At 42.6% G+C, this 22,128-nt stretch overlaps 1 protein-coding gene across 4 annotated transcripts in view; it reads left to right on the top strand.

Annotated features, from left to right (window-relative positions):
* The window catches only part of vps13b (vacuolar protein sorting 13 homolog B), a 394,723-nt gene that overhangs the window by 222,314 nt on the left and 150,281 nt on the right, over positions 1 to 22,128 (top strand). For 3 of the 4 annotated variants that reach the window (XM_074654548.1, XM_074654550.1, XM_074654551.1), the window contains 4 exons: positions 295 to 436; positions 1,449 to 1,700; positions 2,289 to 2,439; positions 2,802 to 2,913. In XM_074654548.1, the coding sequence (XP_074510649.1) occupies positions 295 to 436; positions 1,449 to 1,700; positions 2,289 to 2,439; positions 2,802 to 2,913 (657 nt within the window). The remainder of the gene's footprint in view (positions 1 to 294; positions 437 to 1,448; positions 1,701 to 2,288; positions 2,440 to 2,801; positions 2,914 to 22,128) is intronic. The other variant, XM_074654549.1, reaches the window with a different exon arrangement.

Genomic DNA, 22,128 nt, shown 5'->3' with positions numbered 1-22,128 from the left:
TCCCAGAATTAAACAGGTGCTTCAATGTTCTTAATACTGGATAGTATAAGACCATTCCACTTTATGTCAGCTGGTTCAAGCTGGTGCAACTCCCTTTGGTTTTTAATCAGTTTACTCTATATTTCATTTTTCCTAAATTATCTTGTGGTTTCACGCTTTTCTGTCTTTTCTTCCCTGTTTGTCTTTTTTTCTACCCTTCTCTGTTCTGTTCTTGCCTTCTCCGTCCCTTTCGGCATCTACCTTCTCTTGCTCTTTCTCTCTCTCTCTCTCCTCCTTTCCTCTCCTCACCTCCAGTAAGGAGGAGGGTATTCGGAGCTCGGGCGGCATTGGAGGAGTGGTCCTCTCTTGCACTGACAAGCTAAACAGACGCACTGTGTTGGTTCGACCCGTCAGCAAGCAAGAATCTTTCAGCCACTTCTCTGGCTTTTTCCCTCCTGTAAGAATCCATTTTCTTCTCTTTTTTAATTGACTCTGCTTAACCTCCGGTAACAATGGCTTCAAAAAGTTCTCCATGATACTCGGAAAGCTTTCAGAAGCCAGTGCTTTAATATGGGTTTACCCATTATTGCAATATATTCACTGTAACAATCACAAATTAATAAAATCAAACACATAATGCTGTAAAGGAAAATACCTCTATGGGCCCTGTAGATATATAACACACTTGAACTCTGAGGAATGTCCTCTAAACTTGTTTTTTCATGTATTTACTTAAATTTTTTTTACAGAATGTCTCCCAAAAGGGATCAGAGTTTATGCTTTTAGACATTTTCCAGTTGATAAATTATTTTATTAACAGCTATTAAGTCCACTGTTACTGGATGTTTTTGCAGACTTTACCCTGATGTCTTAAACAGATCCGCCTTTCTTTTAATCGTGCAACAGTTGGAGATTATTTTCTTTTACTTATTTGGTATTTAAGTGATTTTCAGCCTGTATTTGCTTTGCAAATCACACTTAAGATTGGAAATCTGGCTTTTCTGATAAATCAGAAATGATTCAGCCTCAGAATTCAATCATTACTTGTTTTTTATACGAATGTATGCACCTCATAAAGTTGGATGATTTGAGGATCCAATCTAAATTACTGCACAGAATATGAATGCATTTGCTCTAGAACCCTTTTTAGCTAGTAGCTTCAGCTTGGCTTTCTTAGAGTTGTATATGGGAACACAGATGGCTGATTTTTTGGCTGAGGTTAAGTCTTTTTCCTTTAAATAAAGTATTGCTGAAGGTAAAAGCTATCTGCCTGAGTTTCTTGATTAAGATTTTCAAGTCATTTAATTGGAGATTTTTTGCAAAATATATTGTAAAATGTAATTTTTCAGCCAGGCTTAACCCTCATCCAAGAAATCAGACCAAAATGACACTGAAGAGTTGAAGTCTTTGTCTACTATTGCTCTGATATTAACTGTCACTGTGATTCATCCCATCTGATCACTGGCCAGACGGCAGCCAAGGTCCTGGAGGGCTCCCACCAGCAGCACGGCTTCCTGTCCATCACCTACACCCAGGCTGTCACCAAAAATGTCCGCCACAAACTCACCACCCGGCCTGAGCGGCCAACACGCAGCAGTGCTACTGCCGATCCTCTGGCAGACAGTTCACCTCAGTACCTGAGAGAAATCCTGCTGACAGCCCAGCCCTTTGATGTGGTGCTATCCTGTCCCCTATTAGCTACTGTAGCAGGGGTCTTTCAGGTAGAAAAAATGTGTCTGTCAGTCGTGTGTGTGTGCATAGGGAAGTAAAAAAAACGTGAAAAAGTGTATATATATGTATATATATACACTTTTTCACGTTTTTTACTTCCCTATGCAATTATACATAATTTTGGACCATTATTATTACTAGTTAAATGATTATTTTGGTATTTACACATATCACAGCCTTCTGAACATTTATTTCTTCTGGAAATGTTTTCCCTAAAAGAGCAGATTCAGAAAACTTTTAAATAATGTTTCAATGATTATATTTGTTCACAAGTAAAAAAAAAAAAAAGACAACAGCTGCCTTTTGTTTTTAAATATATATTTTCTTTTATAATAATTTGACATTAATAGAGGAAATATATTGTGCCAATTAACCAGTTAGTTAGCCTTTATAATAAATTTAAATGTGTACAATATAGTACAATTTTACATTAAACTCCTACACATTTCATGCAGTTTGATAGTCTACTCCATGATGAGGATTTATTTACTTATTTTGTTATTTGAACCAGATGTTAAAACAACAAAACCTGTGCTTATAAATGTATTATTTATATTTTTGACTTGATGTCTTTTCAGGCTACGGTACCGAGACGCTACAGAGAGCGCGGGAAGTCAGCAGGTCAACCAATGAGAAGCCACACGCTGACCTCCAGATGTTTGCCTCTCATGTACATCAACACCAGCGTGATCAGGGTCTTCTGCCCCGGAGCACAAGACAAGCATACAGGTTAGAGAGCTACTTGTCGCTTTTGAACGCACACTTGTGTTTCCACATGGGAAACAACAACGGGGACAGTATTATGTCACAGGCTGTGCTTCAGATTCTGTGGTGCCTGTATGAAAGTCCCTGTCATAGCCCGCCAGACATAGCAGAGCCGCCACATTAGACATTTGCTAAGAGAAATAGTTGAGGTTCTGAAGAACCAACCACAGTTGTATACACTCCTACAGAATATAAAACCATTGTCAGAATGTCATAGATGGAGGCTTGTTTTGTCTGCTGGTGGTTATGACTAATAGTGGTAAGGCTAAATATATCCCTTCATATTCAGTGTATTTGATTTACTGTCTGTGTGTGTGTCCCACTAGATCCCCAGGGGAAAAGAGAGGACACCCTGGTCTTAAAGCTGGGTTCCCTCAGCATGGCTCCTCAGGCTGATAACCCCCTGACCCGCACCGTGCTGCGAAAAGACATCTACCAGTAAGACCAACTCTCTTCTCACTACAACCTCTCTGCTGAATCGACACTATGTGGTAGATAGAAAAATGGATATTTACTGTTTTCAATGGAAAAGCGATATTAAAGTCCACCAAGTAAGGCTTTGTTTTAGTGAAACATTCATCGTAAGTATACAATTCAAAATGTGATAAAAACATAATATAATCAGTCACAGTAGTACCAGTTAGAAAGTCAGTGCATGTTTAAATGGTACAGTAAATGGACTTGGATTTATATAGCGCCTTTCTAGTCTACTGACCATTCAAAGCACTTTACACTACATGTCAGCATTCACACACACATTCATACACTGATGGCAGAGGTTTGCCATGCAAGGTGCCAACCTGCCCATCAGGATCTAGTCTAAATGCTTATTCACACACCGATGGCACAGCCTTAAGCGTCTTGCTCAAGGACACTTTGATGTGTGGACTGGAGGAGCCGGGGATCAAACCTCCGACCTTCCGATTTGAGGGCGACCCGCTCCACCTCTGATCTCCACAGCCATCAACAGTCTAAAATCACATGCAGAATAATCAAACTCCTTCCCTAATTCCTATTACATCACCTGAACAGCATGTTAAGCATGCAAGTGAGAAAAAAAATTCTGGTAATCCATTTTCTAAGTCTAATCTAAATAACAAAAAAAATTTCAGTTTTTGTAGATTCCATTTTTTCCTTCTGTGAAAACTTTTGAAAAAGAAAAAGTTTTGGCAGGGGATTTTTTTTTCTTCTTGTCAGTAGTGTTGCACTTCCGCCTCTTGTGGCCGAAAGGAGTATTACAACAACAAACACTTGATCCTGACAACAAAAAAAATAATTCACCTGACAAAACTTTTTTTTTGTTTCACAGATGGAAAAAAAGACTTAAACACAGGAGAGAAAACAATTTAGATCAGACTTGAAAAGAAAATGGATCACCAGATTTTTTTTTTCTCACTTGCCTCTCAGAGCTTCCGTAACTTCAAGATGATGTGCAAGATATTCATCGCTGAGTCTCACAATCTCCCTCTCCCTCTTGTACACATTTTAACTTTCAGCTCCGACACCTCTTTTGTTAATATATCTCATCACACTCACACACATTTATTACATTCTTCTTTGAAAACACACTACCGCTGGTAGTATTAAACCAACACCAAACTTGCTATTTGACCACAGTTCATTGAAGGTGCCATTCAAATTTGTCTGACCTCAAGTCACACTCCATAAAACCTGTTGTGTTTTTTGGTGTCTCTGTATGTGTGTGTGTGTGTGTGTGTGTGTGTCCGGGCTTTGCTTGGGTGCACTTCTGTGTGTATGTTTGCTGTCTCATGGGAGGGTACAGCGAGTGACAGCGCCACATAGTGGTTAAGCTGCCCCGGCAATGACAGCAGTATGAATTGAGTGACACCTTGGGGGTCTGCCGGGCCCTCCAGCTGAAACACAAGACTGTTGACACAAGCCTCCCCCCCGTGCCATGTGGATCAAAGCAACTAGGCAGGGAAAATCTGGACTTCTGAGGGAAATAGCTCCGCGCAAAACACATTTCCCTGCTATAGGCAGCTAAAAGAATCTGGATTGTGTCATAGCTGCCTCAAAAACCGCAGCCCCTGAGCCCCACAGCTTATGTATATGTGTGTGTGTGAGAGAGAGAGAGAGAGAGAGAGAGAGAGAGTGTGTGAATGGGCAGATATGGAGCTGGCAAACACATGTAATGAGGGAGATAAAAGTGGTGCCAAATGCTTTGTGCAGCTGCAAGTGAGATGTGAGCTGACACAAGACGTGAAGTGGAGAAAAAAAGGAAAGAAGGTGGACAACAAAAGGAGAGGAGAGGCCACTTTAGGCTTCATTGCTGCCTTCAGTTGGTGGAAGTGTCATGTGCAGGGAGATTACATGGAGCAGGGAGGCCGAGGCGGTTCAGGCCTACGGGCATGTCTGACAGTCTGTGCAAGTTGGAGACACTCTGTCCAACGTTGTCCAAAGTACCCACGCTATCTCCATCACAGTCTCTCATTTACTTGTTTGATGTATTGGAGCAAAGATGGTATTGATCAGTAACCATAGCTACTGTTTTGCAGGGACTTTTTGGGGGTATTTTTTTTCATCCCCTCTAGTTCCACACTGCGCTGAAATGTTTGCTTTTTGTTTTGGTACAAGTTAGCACATCTAATGGGTAGTAACTACTCCATCTCCATGGCAACTGTGCCTAGATTTATTTGTTGTCATGTTGGCCATGTTGTTATCATGTCACATGATAAATGATGATCTTGTGGGCATGGAAACTAATCTGGAGTTTTTCTCAGACTTTCGCCCCAAAAACCAGTCAGACCAGCCATGCAATTTCACCCCGTATCGGCCAGTAATGTTCTGCCTGTGGTAGCTGGAGGATTGGCGGCTGTGGTGCCCACATCTGCTCATAGACACAGATTGCCTCGCACGCCGCTCCACCCTGGCCCGAACACATATGCACGCTACCACGTAGCCCTCCGCACGCCATTCAATACACGCAGTCAGGCACTCACAAACACAATAAGTTTCCTACACTGAGTCATGCATTCACACCCAAGTGTGTAACAAACACAACCGCACACTGTACCTACGCACACAAAAAAAACACACACATATACGTGCTCCGTCACAAACACTAGCAGCAGGCATGGCCGTGTGTACAAACACACCCACATGCACTCGCCCCCTTAACCTCTACACACAGAAGCCAAGAGCCACCACTTCCCTCTCTGCAGCGAAACCCAGGAATTATGTCAAACCGCTCTCTGTGTTCATTCTTCCATTCCTAACCGTGCATTATCCTCACCACCTTCCCTGTTCACATCGGCCCTCCAATTTAGGATGATCACACTTCTGAGTCACATGATTGATAACCCTGAGATCAGGGACTTGTTGACATACCATTACCCAGCACCGCTGTGTGCTTTATCTGCGCCGAGTTGTGCACCGCGTGTGCTCCCCCAGGTCGTATAGAGAAAGTCGAAGTGAGAGTCTGTAATCATGCAAACCGATGTGTGTTTACAATCTATAACCAACTGTGGCTATAGGAAGAAATATGTCTGTGAGCGCCGGTAGCCATTTGCTGCAATTCTGTTTAAAGCCCACCACTAATTACATCCGTTGTCATAATTGAATGACTGATCTGAAGCAGCCATGCTGTTATTGTCTACTGTACATGAAATGATTGCCTCACAGCGTCTAAGAGCAGGATTTACTGTAATGCCACCATGCGAGAGAAGACTAGAGTGAAGGCTAAAATAGCGAGCATGTGTAAACATCCTGACGGAGCATGTCTTGATGCCGTTCACCTAACACTGTTTCTGACACACTTCAAAGCTCCTCAGCTTCCCTTTCAGCCTCAACCTTCTCGGGGCACAGTGTGTATTTATCAGATAGATTTCCTCAAAGAAGGTCAAATAAACCTGTTTGACTGTAAAGCCGTATAGAGCTCAGTTGATATCCACCGCCGGGTTCATTTGGTAACAATTATCACCGTTTCATTTGATCATGTGATGTTGAATCTTGTTTCCCTGAAGCAGCGGGTCCCCAGCGGCTTCTTCGCTAAGCAGGAATTATGACACAGAGCTGCAGGCTTCCCCTCTTTCTCCCTCTCCATCTTCGGCTACAAGGCCGCTGTCAATTTACACAGCTGAAATCATTTTCCTGTGCTTGAAAAAAAAGCGGGCTTTTTCCAAGTACATGAGCGCCGGCCCGGGGAATGTCCAGCAAGCATTCAGCCCTGACTTTCTTGTGGTTTGGGCCCTCTGTAAAAATCTCACAGATCTTTTACTCCCCACTCCTATTTTCTCTCATTCTCTCTCTCTGTTTTTCTCCTTTTTTCTTCCAATGAGATTTTTTTCACTTATGGAACACTTAATTGAAAGCTTCTTGTATGCCGGGGTGAACGGGGACCTCTCTTTCAAGTACCATGTGGTGACTGAGTGTCCCTTTTTTAAAAGCATAGAGACACATGTTAAAATTTCCAGGGTTAAAACATTACATCAGTTTGACAATATCTTGGCCCAATATTGACCTTTCATCAACTACAGTGAAAACGACTTTAATGACTTAGTTGTTTTTTTATAAGGCTGTAACTAACGATTATTTTCACTGCCGATTAATCGGTTGATTATTTTGTCGATAAATCGATTAGTTGTTTAACCTATAAAATGTCAGAAAATTATGAAAAAAATGTCCATCAGTGTTTCCCAACGCCCAAGATGACGTCCTCAAATGTCTTGTTTTGTCCAGAACTCAAAGATATTCAGTTTACTTTCACACAGAAGTAAAGAAACCAGAAAATATTCACATTTAAGAAGCTGGAATCACAATCTTTTTTTTTTTAATTACTCAAACCAATTAATGGATTATCAAAGTAATTGGCAATTAATTTAAAAGTTGAAACTAATTGATTAATCGTTGCAGCTCTAGTTTTTTAACTCACTGTATTGCTCTGTAGCGGTTTGTTTTATTATTGAAATTAAATCAAATATTTTTGGTTGCCTTCAATATACTTAAGAACAAATGCAATATATGAGTACATGAAATATTCTTATATTTAATGCAACTAAAGCTCCAAAATCCCTACATATTTTTCATAGTTCCCCACACACACACACCATATATATGCTGATTTTTTTTTTTAGATGGCCCTTTTTAAACTTGTTACTGATTTTTATAACACTATCCCTGCACATTGCCTTCTATTCCTGCTTTTGATTACAGACTCAGTGCTTGCTGTTAGAATATAAAGGGAGTTTGGATTGACAGGGGAGCCTTCTTAATCTATTAGAGGGCTTATAATCTTATTATTATGAGATGAGATATGCCTAATAATTGCTACTGGTATTATCCGAACTATGGATTTTTTAAAGGGAAAAAATAAAAACTCAGTTGAATAATTACTATCCAAGGAAAGTTTAAATAATGAAAGATTTAGGAATACTAATATGTTATTTCCATGGCATAGGAAAGTTCAAACAATATCAGTGAACATGAGCTGCTCTCTCTTAAAGCCAGAAACCAGAGAAGTAAGTCTCAAACTTGTGATGTCATCAAGTATAAAGTCTGGAGCTGCTCCATAAACAATGAATGGATGACTGAATCCAAATGTGCTTTATTCTGTTTTAGTGTTGTCAGTTGTGAAACAGAAAATGTTCCCATATACTCAGAACATTCTCCTGGCTGCTCTCAGTGTCATCTAGAACATCTTTCCCAATTCATCATCAGATTTAACTGTTATCAGGCCATTAAATAGGCGTTATCAGTCTCTATAAGCACCATAGATGTGGGTCAGTAGGGGCCTACTACGCCTACTGCATTGCTAGCTCCACAAGCTCCACACTTTATACCCATATGACATCACAAATTTGAGTTTTAGCACTCTTGTTTTTGGATTTAGGAGAGAGTTGTACATGTTTACTAATATTCTTTTGACTGTCTTAGACCATAGGAATATCATGTATGAATTTTGAAAATGGACGTAGTTCCCCTTTAACCTTCTTGTGTGTGTGTGTGTTTGTCCCTCCCCGTGTGCCTGCTTTCATCCATGTGTCTGCATGTCTGTGTGTGTGTGTGTGTGTGTGTGTGTGTGTGTGTGTGTGTGTGTGTGTGTGTGTGTGTGTGTGTGTGTGTGTGTGTGTGTGTGTGTGTGTGTGTGTGTGTGTGTGTGCGCGCGCGCGTGTGTATGTGTGTGTGTGTGTTTGTGTCTTAAAATATCCTGCACATTTCCCGACATCCCCACACCTCGATGACACAGCTCCAGATTCCATCACATGCTCGGTTACCTCATGGTCTGTCCGAGGGAGACTCAGGGAGCATCCCGCTACCGCAAAATATGTTTTTTTTTGTTTTTTTGTTTTGATTAGTGCACATGCCTGCGTTTCCACGGCAACGGCAGACACGGCTGCTGTGTCAGTGGTGATGCAGCGCCAAGTCAACATGATGTGGCTGTATCAATGGACTCCTCCTGCCTCTTTTTCTCATCCACTTTCCAAACTATGTCTGGCATTTATTTTGTCCATTTCCTCTTTTTCTCTCTACTTTCTTTCCTCATCCCATGTCTGTTTCTGGTGTTTTTAACCTACTCTACCTCTTTACTTTAGCAGTTATATACCCTCACCACCTAACTTCTCATTATCCGTATTTTCTACACATTTTTGATTGCTGTATCCTTTCTTTTTCTTCTTTTTCTGATCAGCATTGTTTTTATTTTTTCTCCCCTTTTCTCCTCACTTTTTCTCCACCCTTCCTAATTTCCACCTTCATTTCTTCAATTCCCTCGTCCCACCTTCCATCTCCCTAACTTTCTTTTTTAATGCTACTGTTGCTTCTTCTTTTTGTTATTTTCTTTCATGCCCTCTTTTTACCTTTCTCCAATGTCATCATTTCTCTCCTCTCCTTTTTCCCTTGCAGGCTCTTTCTGTTTGGCTGCAGTATATGTATACAGTATGTACGTCTAAATAGCTTTTTTTCATACGTTCTTCCTTTACTTTCCACTTTTTCTCACCTTCTGCTGCCCTTTTTACCCCCATGTCTCTTTTCTATTTTTTTTTTTTCTCTCTGTCTACTTGTGTATTTGTTATTTCCTTCCCGTCTCGCTTTTCCTCTCCGCTCTCTCTCTCTGCTCTAGTGTTGGTTAGACTGGTCCCAGTCCCAGCACACTGTGGTCAGTAAGCAAGCCCCTTATTGCTGTTGAATGGCTGCCTGGTTAAGCCCACATATATGTCCTAATAAGTGGTTGTGATGGGGATCTCCCCTCCGCAGATAAACACAGCCCGCCGAAGCCAGGACCCTGCCTGTTACCAATAAAACTCCCTGGCACTGCGTTCTATGCATCCTGCTCCTCTAGTAACATCCTTGTCATAGCCGGTATGGTTTATCTTTGGATACAACAGGGATTCAAGTCCCCAGAGGGGTGGGAGAGAGGTGTACTGCTCTGACAGTAAGTGATTGACGTGCTCAGAAACTTTTGGGAGAGCAGTTGTGTGCTTTCTAAATGGATCCATATTTTTTTCCATTTACAAACTGCATGTGATTATCATAAAGTGGGCATATCTGTAAAGGAGAGACTCGTGGGTACCCATAGAACCCATTTTCATTCACATATCTTGAGGTCAGAGGTCAAGGGACCCCTTTGAAAATGGCCATTTGGCATGTTTTTCTTCACCAAAATGTAGCGTACGTTTGGTGTGTTAATTTCCCTTCTTTCTTGACAAGCTAGTATGACATGGTTGGTACCAATGGATTCCTTAGGTTTTCTTTGTTTCATATGATATCAGTATCTTCACTTTAGCTTTAAAACTGAGCCTGCTACAAAATCGGTAGCAGCAGAGGTAATATTTCTCCTTTATTAGTTTGAGGCAGAAGGAGTGAAGGCAAGGTGTGGGATAAAGCTGCTTCTAGGCCCTCAGCACATCAGCTCTGTTCAAAGGTGCAGACCTGTCACAGCGTCAGCAGTCACCTCAGTAAATTCACCGCCGGTCACTGGGGTTCACCGGCTGCTGCTGCTGCTGCTGCTGCTGCTGCTGCTGCTGCTGCTGCTGCTGCTGCTGCTGCTGCTGCTGCTGCTGCTGCTAGTAGTAGGATTAGGAGACCCTGCGAGTTTTATGTATTCTAATCTCTTGTCCTCACATTTGGGCAAAACACTGAATGATCCTCTCAGGCGTCTGTCTGTATGACAGCTGCGGCTCTTTCTTTTCTTTTCATTTGAAATGCCATTCTTTTTTTCTCCTTTTTTTTTACGCTCTCAGCTGGTCTCTCTCTTTCTTGTCTTCCTCCTCATCTTTCTTTTCCTCATAAAACCCAGAGTTCCCAGCAAATGATTCATTAGATGCTTCAGTGCACACTTGCCTCATCACTCACTTTAGTCGGCTGCCAAGTGCCCCATTTCCCCGTTTGTTTACACCAGCAAAAAAGTGCGTCGGCTTTGCTTCGCTGCCGCAGCGAGAGCAGAGGAGCTGCTCAGGGCCACACACAGTGACACTCAGGACCTACACTTATATACACTGATTTAGGAGTTGCTTTAAAAACTCCCCTGGCTGCTGAACAGGTTTAATGATAAACTCCTTTCAGAGGCAATGATGGCAATGGTGGTAATATCTGTATCACCAGATTAAATGAATGTTTCAGTATAAAGCTTCTACTGCAGAGCAGCCTAAATGCAATTTTTTTGATGCGCCAAAATTATGTTTTGTAATTGTAGTGCTGAAAGGAGTTACGTTGTAAAACTTCTCAATTACTCCCTGCTGGTGTAGTACATTGCTACTCAGAGTATGCAGAGTAGCATTTTAGAACAGTAAAAGTGGTGTCTGTGGGGATTACCCAGCCAGACATGAGCCATGTGAATCAAAGTTCTCTTGATCTATTTTTGGTCTCCACTTCCAGGCTTTAAAAATATAATCAGAGAAAAGTTTACCCTCTTGCTATTCTAAATTTTGTCTTTTTTGTGAAAATATGCCAGTGTGTCATTAACAAAGAACTGTGGGCAAAACCAAACCAACTTAGTAAATCTCTTTTAATTGCATCGGTGCTTGTTTGGCTAACTAGCTGTTCTGATCTTTTAGTTGCTTCATGTGAGTATATTGACTTAAATATATGTTATTACAGCAATCCCTTTTGGTACAACACGATTGTCTTAAAGAGCACCTATTATGCTTTTGTGCTTTTTCCCTTTGCTTTATTGTGTTATATAGTTTTATTGTGAATTTTAAAGGTTACAAAGCCCAAAGTCCACGCCAAAGGGAGTTGCTCTCCCTCACAGAAACACTGCTCCTGAACTGCCTGAAACGCCTCATTTTAAGTCCCGCATTTGGTAACAGTAACACATTTGCATAATACCTGCCTAGCGGCTAGTTTGGCACACCGTCAAATAAAGCTAGTTAGAGCGGAGCCCGAAGAGTTTGGTTCTGTTGACCAATCACGACAGAGCGGGCCAGCTGACCAATCAGAGAAGACCAGGCTTTTTGGGAGGGGGGGCTCAAACAGCGTGTTTCAGACAGAGGGTGAAAAGAGGTGCTGCAGCACAGATGGTATGAGAAAAGAAAAGCATTTTTCGAGCATTAAAGCATGTAAACATGTTGTAGTAGAAACCCAAAATACAAGTATGCATCTGAAAATGAGCGTAATAGGTCCTCTTTAAAGTGAGTTTAGTTTTAGGGGCTGTACACATGACGTGTTTCTTGCGCCCTCAAATCCGTTGTCCTTGATGTAGATGCGCGGAAGGCGCGCTCATACGCGAGAGCGACGCCGAGAGCGACAATCATTTTAGTGCAGGACCCAAAGGTTTATGATCTGTCCCACGGACTATTTTATTTGCTTCAACATCCATTTGAAAGGTCAGCGAAGACTGACACAGAGAAATTGAGCAGTAAAGCTACTCTGGGGGATTTACGGCGCTGGAAATCCATTTATCTTTGTTTTGACTGTGTTTAGTTTAGTCAGTGAGGCTTCCTGCTAAATTAGCAACTTCATCATCGTCATCATCGCAGCACACAGGTTTTGGTTGCTTAGTAACAGCAAGCGTCAGAGGAGCGCAAATTCCCAAGCACACTGGAAAGGAAAAAAAAAGTGGCACGGCTGGTGTTTTCCATAAGTTTTAGACGTGGCTGGTATACGGCCCCATATTGCGTGAAAGGCAAATGTCCAGTTATCATAATGTAGTTCAATAGTTTACAAGCTTTTGGTCAGAAAAAAGGGCAGAAATGGCACTGAGCCATGAGAGTTTGTGGAACCTGACCCCTATAATAGCGGACCCACCCAGCAGTCAAACAGAGGTAAAGTGGCTAATAGTGCAACATATTTCGTCAACAGGAATAGCTCTGTGGGCTCCTGAGGCCCGGGCTTCATTCATCCTGTTGTGCTCCGTTCGGGCCCGGGAGGCTGCATGAGGAAAGAGACATCCAATTGAGATGATTAGAGCGAGACCTTTCTCTGTGAACTGTAAATCATTTAGCTCCATTTGTTCCTCTCTCCTCATTTTAACCCTCTCTTCTACTCTCTCGCTGTAGACGTGTTCTCCCTTCTCTTCTACAAGAGGAAGAAGATAAAATAAGCAAGGATCGGAGGGTCAGCCAGAATAAACATTGTTTTTTGTCAGTCCAGCAAATGAAACACCTGGTGCTGGTAAACGCAGAGGACATATTTCACATCGCCTTGACACTCGGGATTAATGCAACATCAAATTGTTTTAAGAATGGGGACAGCCGCTACCCAGAGTAAATCACACGCCCCCTTTTATTAAAGCTTGCCCTAGAATTTATGTTTTGAATCGGACAGGATAGCCTGCTCAGAGCCGACAGATGAGACCGGGAGTGTGGGCTCGCCGGGGCTCATGTTGAAACAGCCCTTCGGACAACGTGTCGTAATGTGAACAGGAAGTTTAGACTCAGCCACTGAACACTGCTGTGGCTTTGAGGTGGACTACACATTTCCCCCTTCACCTTTTTTTTTTTTTTCCCCTTTTGATGAAGTGATATTTGTCGCTGTTTTCAGTGGGAACCAGTGTGATGGATAGATTTCTCTGTCTCCCAGATGATACAGCGAGCATATCATGTGACATGCAAGCTGATTTCCTGGAAGGGGAGAGCATGTCATTTGCCTTTGCAGTCATAAGAGAGAGAGAGAAAGAGGAAGACTTGGTTTGTGTTTGAGGAGCTAACGTTACGAGAGCAGAACAGAGGAAACCAGATGAATGTTAGTGGATTTGATCTTTGATCTGCCAACCAGAGTACCTGACCGCTGTGTTCAATCAAGTCAACCACTCGGTATAAGGCTATCAGTCTTTTTAAGGGTGTACTCCACGCTGTCCGGGCTGACCACCAGCCGTCCCTCTTTCTGTCCGACTAGAGGCCCTTAAACAGATTACATGTAAAGTTCATATGGATACTGAATAAAGCGGTATCTATTTACCTCTATATCATGTTTTATCTTTTGTCATCTCTCTCTCTGTCCCTCTAATTCCACTTATCCATCATTGGAGAGCTTTTGACCGCAGCTCTACACTTTGTGTTCAGCCAGCAGTGTCTTGTGCTGTACAGTATATGAGTAGGGAGCTGTATACAGGGTCTTGTGTGCTGTGTTGTGGTGTCTGCTGACTTCTGTGTACAGCCTGTGGTTCATTCCATAAATATCTGTGGCCTCTGTGATGTTATTCTCAGGGCCCTCTGCTCTGTGAGAAGATTGCACCACAACACTTGTATTCCTCAGCCTGCAGTTAGAGGTTTAGGGGGATTAGGAGGGAGAAAACCCCAGCCTGGGCCTTGCTGTACATTTTTATGGCCTTTTTATGCATATGATTCCAATGTAATGTGCGGAGAAAGTGGAGAAGAGGGAGAGAAGGGGGTATTAGGACTCACCACAGGGGAATCAAACAAGTACACCACAACTTTATTTTCCCTCTCTCTCTTTTTGGCACAAACTGGAGCGGCTATTGGGAAGACCATGTTGATCCGTTCGTCTTTGGGTCCGTTGGTCCAACAGTTTGATCAAACCTGAAAGAACTTTTGGATAGATATCCTTGAAATTTGATATTTGACATCTATCGTCCAAAGAGGATACATTCTAGTCGGTTTGAGAATACCTCAATCTTTCCTGTGGTTGCACCATGAGGTCAAAGAGACCAATTTGTCCAACATTTGACAAGATAATGTAAAAAAAAAAGTATTGCATGGATTTCTGTAAACTTTGCTGTGGATAAGAGGATGAATCGTAATGATTTTTATGACCTCCTCTGGTCAAATTATTAACTCTGTACCATAGACTGTGTATAAGAAGTGGACGTAGTCACCGGGATGTCACCCATTGGTTTGTGAACGGCTGTTTTGAAGCCTTGTGTTCGGCATTTTGGCCATTCATTGCCACCTTGTTTTTTTGCAACCAGAAGTGACACGAGAGGGTGGAGCAAACGAACGCTGAATAAGACATTTTTAGGCGATTAACATGTTACAATTAACTTTCATGAACTGAAAACACACTGTGAAAAGGTTAAAGTAAAAAACACAGACAACTCCCAGACTGGACAACGCCGTGGTAGCGACCTGTCAATCACAAGGCAGCCACGCCCTAAAGCATCCTCTGCTTTATGGTCTATTTGACTCTCAATGGGACCATAATTAACTAAATGAACATCATGCTGTATTGAAGAAGACTTGAAACTAGCGATTGAGGCCATAAACTCATGTTTACAATGTTTACTGAGGTAATAAATCAAGTAGGCTCATTTTCTTATAGACTTCTATGCAATCTGATGTCTTTTTGCAACCAGAGGAGTCGCCCCCTGCTTTGTACACAAAAAATCTGAAATGGTCAGACAGATTGCCCTGACATTTGATGAACAAAATCATCTTCCTCAAAGGATGACCCCCTTCAACTTTTCAACAGCTCAACCTTTCATGTAGCATGACCCATCGGCTGATATTTTCATTTGTATATAAGATGAGATCTCCAAATGTGAAGGCCTCCCGAGAGAGTAGGCCCTACGTATTACGGTTACCTTTTCTCTAGCACCACCTGCAGGGTGAAAAATAACTGCTATGGACATTTTCATTCTCATCGGAAGATGAACCCTTTTAGTTTTGGTAGCAGCAACATGGCCCTTCCTCTGGCTAGGCCCCAAGTATGGTACTCACATGCGAGCAGACCAGATGACCTCCTTAACCCTGAGTGTGCGCAGTGCAGTTCCCCGTTTCATGTGTTGTATGCAAAGCTGAAACACCCACAGTATGGATTCCCTTTCGTTTTTCCTTTTTCCCCCCTCTTTAACATCTGTCTGTGTGTTGCTATTGAAAGCAGTGCAGAGTTCTGCATTCCTTGTTTGGTGGCACTCAAGGTGACGGACCTTAATTCAGAGCTTCCCGGAAACTACTCTTGTGTTTTGGCACACTGCTGTCAGTCAGGTCGCCATGCATGCTGACAGAGGCGAGAGGGATCACCCCTCAGCTGTCCTGCACTCATGAAAGGGCCTGATCCAGGGGTTGACCGCCGGGCCACTGGGCTCATTGATTGTGCCTGTATGTGTGAGTGCCATGGTTCATCCTGAAGCAGGATATAAGGGTTCTAAGAATACACCCATACCACCAACCTAGGAAGCTCTGCGCTCCACTGCAGCGTGCGATACACACATTCTACCGGTGTTACCCTGTCAAAGTCTGATGTGTGCGTGTGTTATGTGTGCATATGTTCTGTGTATGTGTGTAGTCAAACTCCAGCCTTGTGCATTATTGTGTTTTAGTTCCTTTTCTCCCGGCTCATGACATGTTGATGTTCTGGCATCCTGTGTGGTTGGCTTGAAGCTGTCATTGTACTGACAGGGACACTCGGACTGGCCGGTCACAGAGCAGTAGCCGAGGCCAGGTGGATCGTCGGGGGAATTCAGGAACACCGTATTGATAGTCAGTGTGCCTCCACTGTGTCCAGTTTCTTTTCATGGGATTTACATGGAAATAGCTGAGCTTGAGCCATGTGTTGATGTGCACAGCGAGGTCTGAGACAGAGGGAGAGTTTTTGTCAACTTTATTTCTCAGAGCAGTAAAGCTTTAACCATGTTTCCATTCACATATTTTTATGCACATTTTGAAGTATCACATTGGAAAAGCTGTATGGATATGGCAAAATTTGATAAAACTACTAGAAAAAAAGTTTTTACTCTCGCTTGAGGTGTTATTTTCTTTGTTGGAAAGAGTTGATGCACTACATGGATTATGGAAACACCTTTGCCAAATAAAGTTTGACATAGCGAACATTTAACTCACCTGACTGATCAGCGGTTTCTGCTGTCGGCGTCTTCTCAGATATTCCCTCAACGTCTTTGTCTCCGGACAAAGCCTGCTACAACCTCGGAAAGATTGAATATCCTGACGGCGAGCTGTTGGATTTTAGATTAATTAAAAGTCAACACAGTGTTTTGGAGAATCTATGCAGTATCACGCAACATAATATCTCGATACTCATGTGTATCGATATTTTCTTACACCCCTATAGTATTGTAATATTTTTTTTTTTCAGAAGAAAGAGCCACCTAGACGTTGAGTCTCTGTGTATATACAACACTTTGTAAGCATGTCCTGTGTCTATTTCTGTAGGCATGTGCCCATGTATATCTGTGTGTGTGTGGTCAGTAGTCTCCTGCCAAGCGGCGGTTATCAGTAGGCTACTCAGTCGAGCATCAGACCAGAGCAGAGGCAATTGGAGGATTGAGTAAAAGTACGAAAGAGAAAAAAAAAAAAAAGGAGTCAACCTCAAGAGAGAAGGAATGTGCAGATGCTTTCAAATGTCCATGTGTGAAGCCACAAGCTCTTCTGTGGCTCTGGGAAGCCAATGTGAAACCAGTGGCGTAATTGCCTAATGCTTGTGTAATAAGAGGCACATTACAACCCCAGGAGGCCCAACCAGACATGAAAGAACCGAAGGCTGGCACTAAAGTGGGCTCAGAACTGTCTTCCTCCTCCTGGTCTTTACCAGTTGTTTTTACTCAGATCCTACTCAATAGCGAATGGCTTATTTAATGTATATATTATCAACTCTAATATGTTTGATTAGTCTTGTTCTGACACTTTTATACCATCTTGCTTAACACACAAATATTCTTCTTAAATAAACAAATCCAATATGTGGAAATTTGAATATCCTCTGTTTTTGCAGTCTTGAGGCGGTCGCAGCTTAACAATCCCTATTACCGCACCACCTGTAGTATGATTTAATGCATTTATAGCTTTATAAGTGTCTATATAGTTTGAGTACCAGGTTGATCCCAGCTACTTTGAATATCTGTATGACTTAAATGGACTGAATGTAGAATGTAACATATTTTTTCCTTTCTCGTGTATTGCACTTAAAGGGATAATTCAGGTATTTTGAAGTGGGGTTGTATGAGGTACTTATCCATAGTAGGTGTGTAACCTACACTAGATGACGGTCGGCGTGCCCCCAGCATTGAGAAACAGACAGGAGCACTGACACCAAAGCAAAGCAATACAGTGCTGTGGACAGGGACAGCAGAAAAACGTATTTTAGCCTCCTAAAAGAAAGGCTCATCTAATAAATCAATATCCGTTTACACTATATTTAGAATATTTTCACCGCTTTATCTTGCCGTCAGACAGTCCTTTCCTTCTCCTTTCCGACAGAGAACTGAACTGAAAGTGAAACTTATCTACACTCTCTCCAAAGCCAGCAGGCTCAGATGACAAAAACGGTATAGATACGTTTCATTTTCAGTTTGCCGTCAGAAAATATTCGAAATATAGCGTACACTCAAAAACGGATATCAATTTTTTTTAGGTGAGCCTTTCTCTTAGATGGCTAAAATAAATTTTTCCGCATCCCCATCCACAGCACTACATCGCTTTGCTCCAGTGCTGATGCTCCTCTCTTTTTCTCGATGCTGGGGGCACGCCGACCGTCTTCTACTGTAAGTAATACACCTATTATGGATAAGTACCTCATATAACCCCCTTCAAAACACCCAAACTACCCCTTTAAAGCTAAGGTTGGTAATCTAAAGAAACTAGCAAGAATACGCTAGATATTAAAAATGATGCAACCGAAAAACCCCGCCCAGTGTTGCCAACTCTTTTCCAATGTAAGTAGCAGCACTAGCTCCAAAAGTCCCTAAATCTAGAGAGAAAGTTGGCAAGTCGGCAACACTGACAGTCCGTCCCTTCAGGCCTCCCTCCAAAGCCTCTCCCCCATTATTATAATTATGAAAGTTAACAACAAACATGGCTGTTGTTAGTACTCACAGCTGTCAAGCTAGCAGCTTGTGGAAGACTCTGGTGACGTTCAATGAGTGCACGTGCAGTGCGGGCAGGGAGGCAGGTAGGTAGGCCGTCCAATCATTACATTCGGGCAGAATTAAATGATTGTACAGGTTTATTACAGTGTTGCGACAGCCAACGATACCAGATTATTTTCTTTTTTTTGGTCAGAGCATTTCATTTATTGATTTTTATTATGGATGTGCATCTACAGGTGTTGTGTTTTGGAGACAGTCCAAATCAAACACAGTTGTTTACCAAGGCCAAGGTTAGCATGGAGAAAGTGTCTCTCCACACAGTAAGTATTCTGTTAAACTCACGCCAGCTTTTACACATGGGATCAAGATTAGTAGGTTGGCAGGTACGTGCAGTGTTAGGCTGCAGCTTTGCTTTGCGTGTGTGTGTGTGCGTGTGTGTGTGCGTGTGTGTGTGTGTGTGTGTGTGTGTGTGTGTGTGTGTGTGTGTGTGTGTGTGTGTGTGTGTGTGTGGTGTGTGTGTGAGAATATCAGTCATGTTCCTTCAGCTGCAGGTTTTAGAGAACCACAGAGGGAAATGTGAAGCCACCATGTAGACAACTCTACGGCGGTGGTCCCCTTTCTTCTCACCATAACTTACCCCACACACACACATACACACACACACACACACACACACACACACACACACACACAAAAAAGCCCTCCAATCAGCAAACCACCCCTGTCACTTTATCATCGCACGCATGTACGGCTCTGCTTATTGCACATGTAGCCGGGGCAAAAATTATTAAATATATTAAATATGCTTTGCTCCATATATTTATGCTGAAATGAAATGTCCAACTGTTGGCAAGACTTGCCTCCATTCCTCAGTAATGACGAGGAGCCAGTGTTTAAGGCATCATTGTTCCCCCCCTTGATATTTTTCCATCTCCTCTCCTAACAACCGAGAAGGCATTTGAAGGGCTTTGAAAGGATTTTTTTTTTTTTTTGAAGGCCTCACATTATGTGTAGTCTGGTAATGGACTGATGTTATTAGCATTTTAAAGCCACATAAGAGTTTTTTTTAGGAGCAGAAGGCTGGTTTGAAGGCTGAGGGAGAGATCCAGCTGACAGACACATGTTGGACAGGCAGCACAGGGAGACAAGAGGCTCACACATCACAACCTGACATGTCAGATGTTCTCACACACACACACACACCCACACACCATATCACACGCTGTGCAAACGCTATTTGTACACACACTTAAACTTGTGCACATCACACGTGTTTTCAACCACACACAAACGTCACTGGGCTGCCTGTCGTATCTGAGACATACACAGAATAGCACCAGTGCAGAGTATTTTATCCAAGCCACATGAAGCCACAGGGTATCCGCAGGTCCTTAAAAAGTCTGAAATTCAATTGTCTGAAATCTAGGCCTAAACACGTCTTAAATTGTCTTCGAATTAGGGCTGTCAAAGTTAATGCAATAATAAGATGTGAACTCAAATTCATTTTAATGCAACTTACGATTTTTAGCTTGTAGCAGGCTCAGTGTTAAAGCTAGAGTGAAGGTACTGGTATCATATGAAACTACAAAACCTGATAAATTCATTGGTACCAACCATGGCATACTAGCTTGTTGAGAAAGAGGCTAAATAACGCTCCAAAATTACGCTAAAGTTTGGCGTGGAAAAACTGGCATGGCTATTTTCAAAGGTGTCCCTTGACCTCTGACCTCAAGATATGTGAATGAAAATGGGTTCTATGGGTACCCACGAGTCTCCCTTTTACAGACATGCCCACTTTATGATAATCACATGCAGTTTGGAGCAAGTCATAGTCTAACAGGCCCAGTTCAACTTCATGCCTGGTTTGTATCACTCCCCATGTCTATACATCTTCATGTATCCTACAATCCATCTCCCCGATTTCTCTCCACCCAGCCTATTAGTGCCAAGTCATCTACCTTCTCCTTGCTTCTTCCTCTTCTCCTTACTCTCTCACTTCTTCCCTGCCCTGTTCTGCAGAATTTCCTCTGTTCTTCCTCTTCTCCTGTTTCTCCCCATGTCCTTATCCCCCCCGTCTGCCTCCTAATCTCCCTCTTCTCTGCAGGATGTTGCTGAACATTTTCTACACGTGCCCTCTTCTGTTCTTCACCTCCCACTTTATTTGCTCTCCTGGTTGCTCCCTCTCGTCGGTTTCTCTCTGGTCAGCTCACAGGATGCTGTAGAGCATTTCCTGCCACAAGGGCTACAGGAAAGAGGCCGAGCACAGCCCCTGTTTGATGTGCCATCTCCTCTAATTCTTTACACCTGGACTGTTCTCTCCATAGAGCTTCTACTAAACTGATCTTTTCTCGTTCTCCCCCTTCATTCCTTCCTTCCTTCCTTCCTTCCTTCCTACAGCATCCTTCACTCAGTTTCTCAATCTCTCCCACCAGCCTCTTGTTTCACAACATACTCTTGTGTTAAATATGTTTTAAGGGGGTAGAAGCTCCATTCCACAGAGGCACAGGGGGCTGACGTGTTAGCATCATGTCTTTCTCGTCTCTCAGTTCCTTCTAATAAAAGCAAGGCCCGCTCCGGTCCCCAGCTCAACGCAGACACTGCCGAAGCTCTGTTTGGCATGTTTTTGATTTCCCAACTCCCCTCCTGCTACTTCTTTTATTATTTTGTCCCTCTTTTCTATCCTTTTCTTTCTCTTTGTTTTTCTTCTCCCATTAAATGTTCTCAGAGCCGGCAGCTGTTTGGATGTCGACATGGTGGTCAGAAAGCTTTGGCATTGTGTTGTTTGAATGCCATATTTTCACAGCACTGCCTGTTTAGAGTTGTGGTTTGTCAGGAGCCTGGCCCGCAGGGGCCACTTCCTCCTCACTGTTCTGGAGTCAGTGTACCAAAACACTGACTGGCAACGGAGGAGGGGGGGGGGGAATATGATAATACTAAAAGAAGAGTAGAAACTTACTGCTGAGGTAATAATGTAAAGATGATGTGTGGAGCTATTAATGGAGGTTATCTTCCACAACAACGTGCCTCTTTTAATTTCTCTATCATTATGTCTTATTGAGGGTTTTTTTCAGTCTTTCTACTCATTCTGCATCTCACACAGCTGTTTCCTCTTCTCTGTCACTTTTCAGGACTCCCATTTCCCTTAATCTGGGCATACACTTATTTTAGAGTCTGAGCGAATTTTGGCTTCGTCGGGCATCGTTTGCCGTACAGTGTACAGGGGGGACCGAGGACCGATTAACTCCTCCCAACCAGCCGTCGGACAGTCGGATGAGAAATTTTGGTCGGCCGTCTACAGGCTCTCGCACAGTTGAAGCAGAACCGCGAGCCGATTCCACAACGTCGTTGCCTTTTTTGCTCCTTTTTTTTTTACAGTAATCAGAGCGTAGCTATCAGGATAAAAATGAACAATAGATAAAGTAAAACATAGCTAGCTTACCTCCAACTCTCTCTGCAAAATGGGCAATACAATCCAT

This window comes from Sebastes fasciatus, chromosome 12, assembly GCF_043250625.1.
Source record: "Sebastes fasciatus isolate fSebFas1 chromosome 12, fSebFas1.pri, whole genome shotgun sequence".
Classification (NCBI taxonomy): Eukaryota; Metazoa; Chordata; class Actinopteri; order Perciformes; family Sebastidae; genus Sebastes; species Sebastes fasciatus.
Note: the sequence above shows the minus strand (reverse complement) of the source record. Positions and strands in the feature narration are given on the sequence as shown.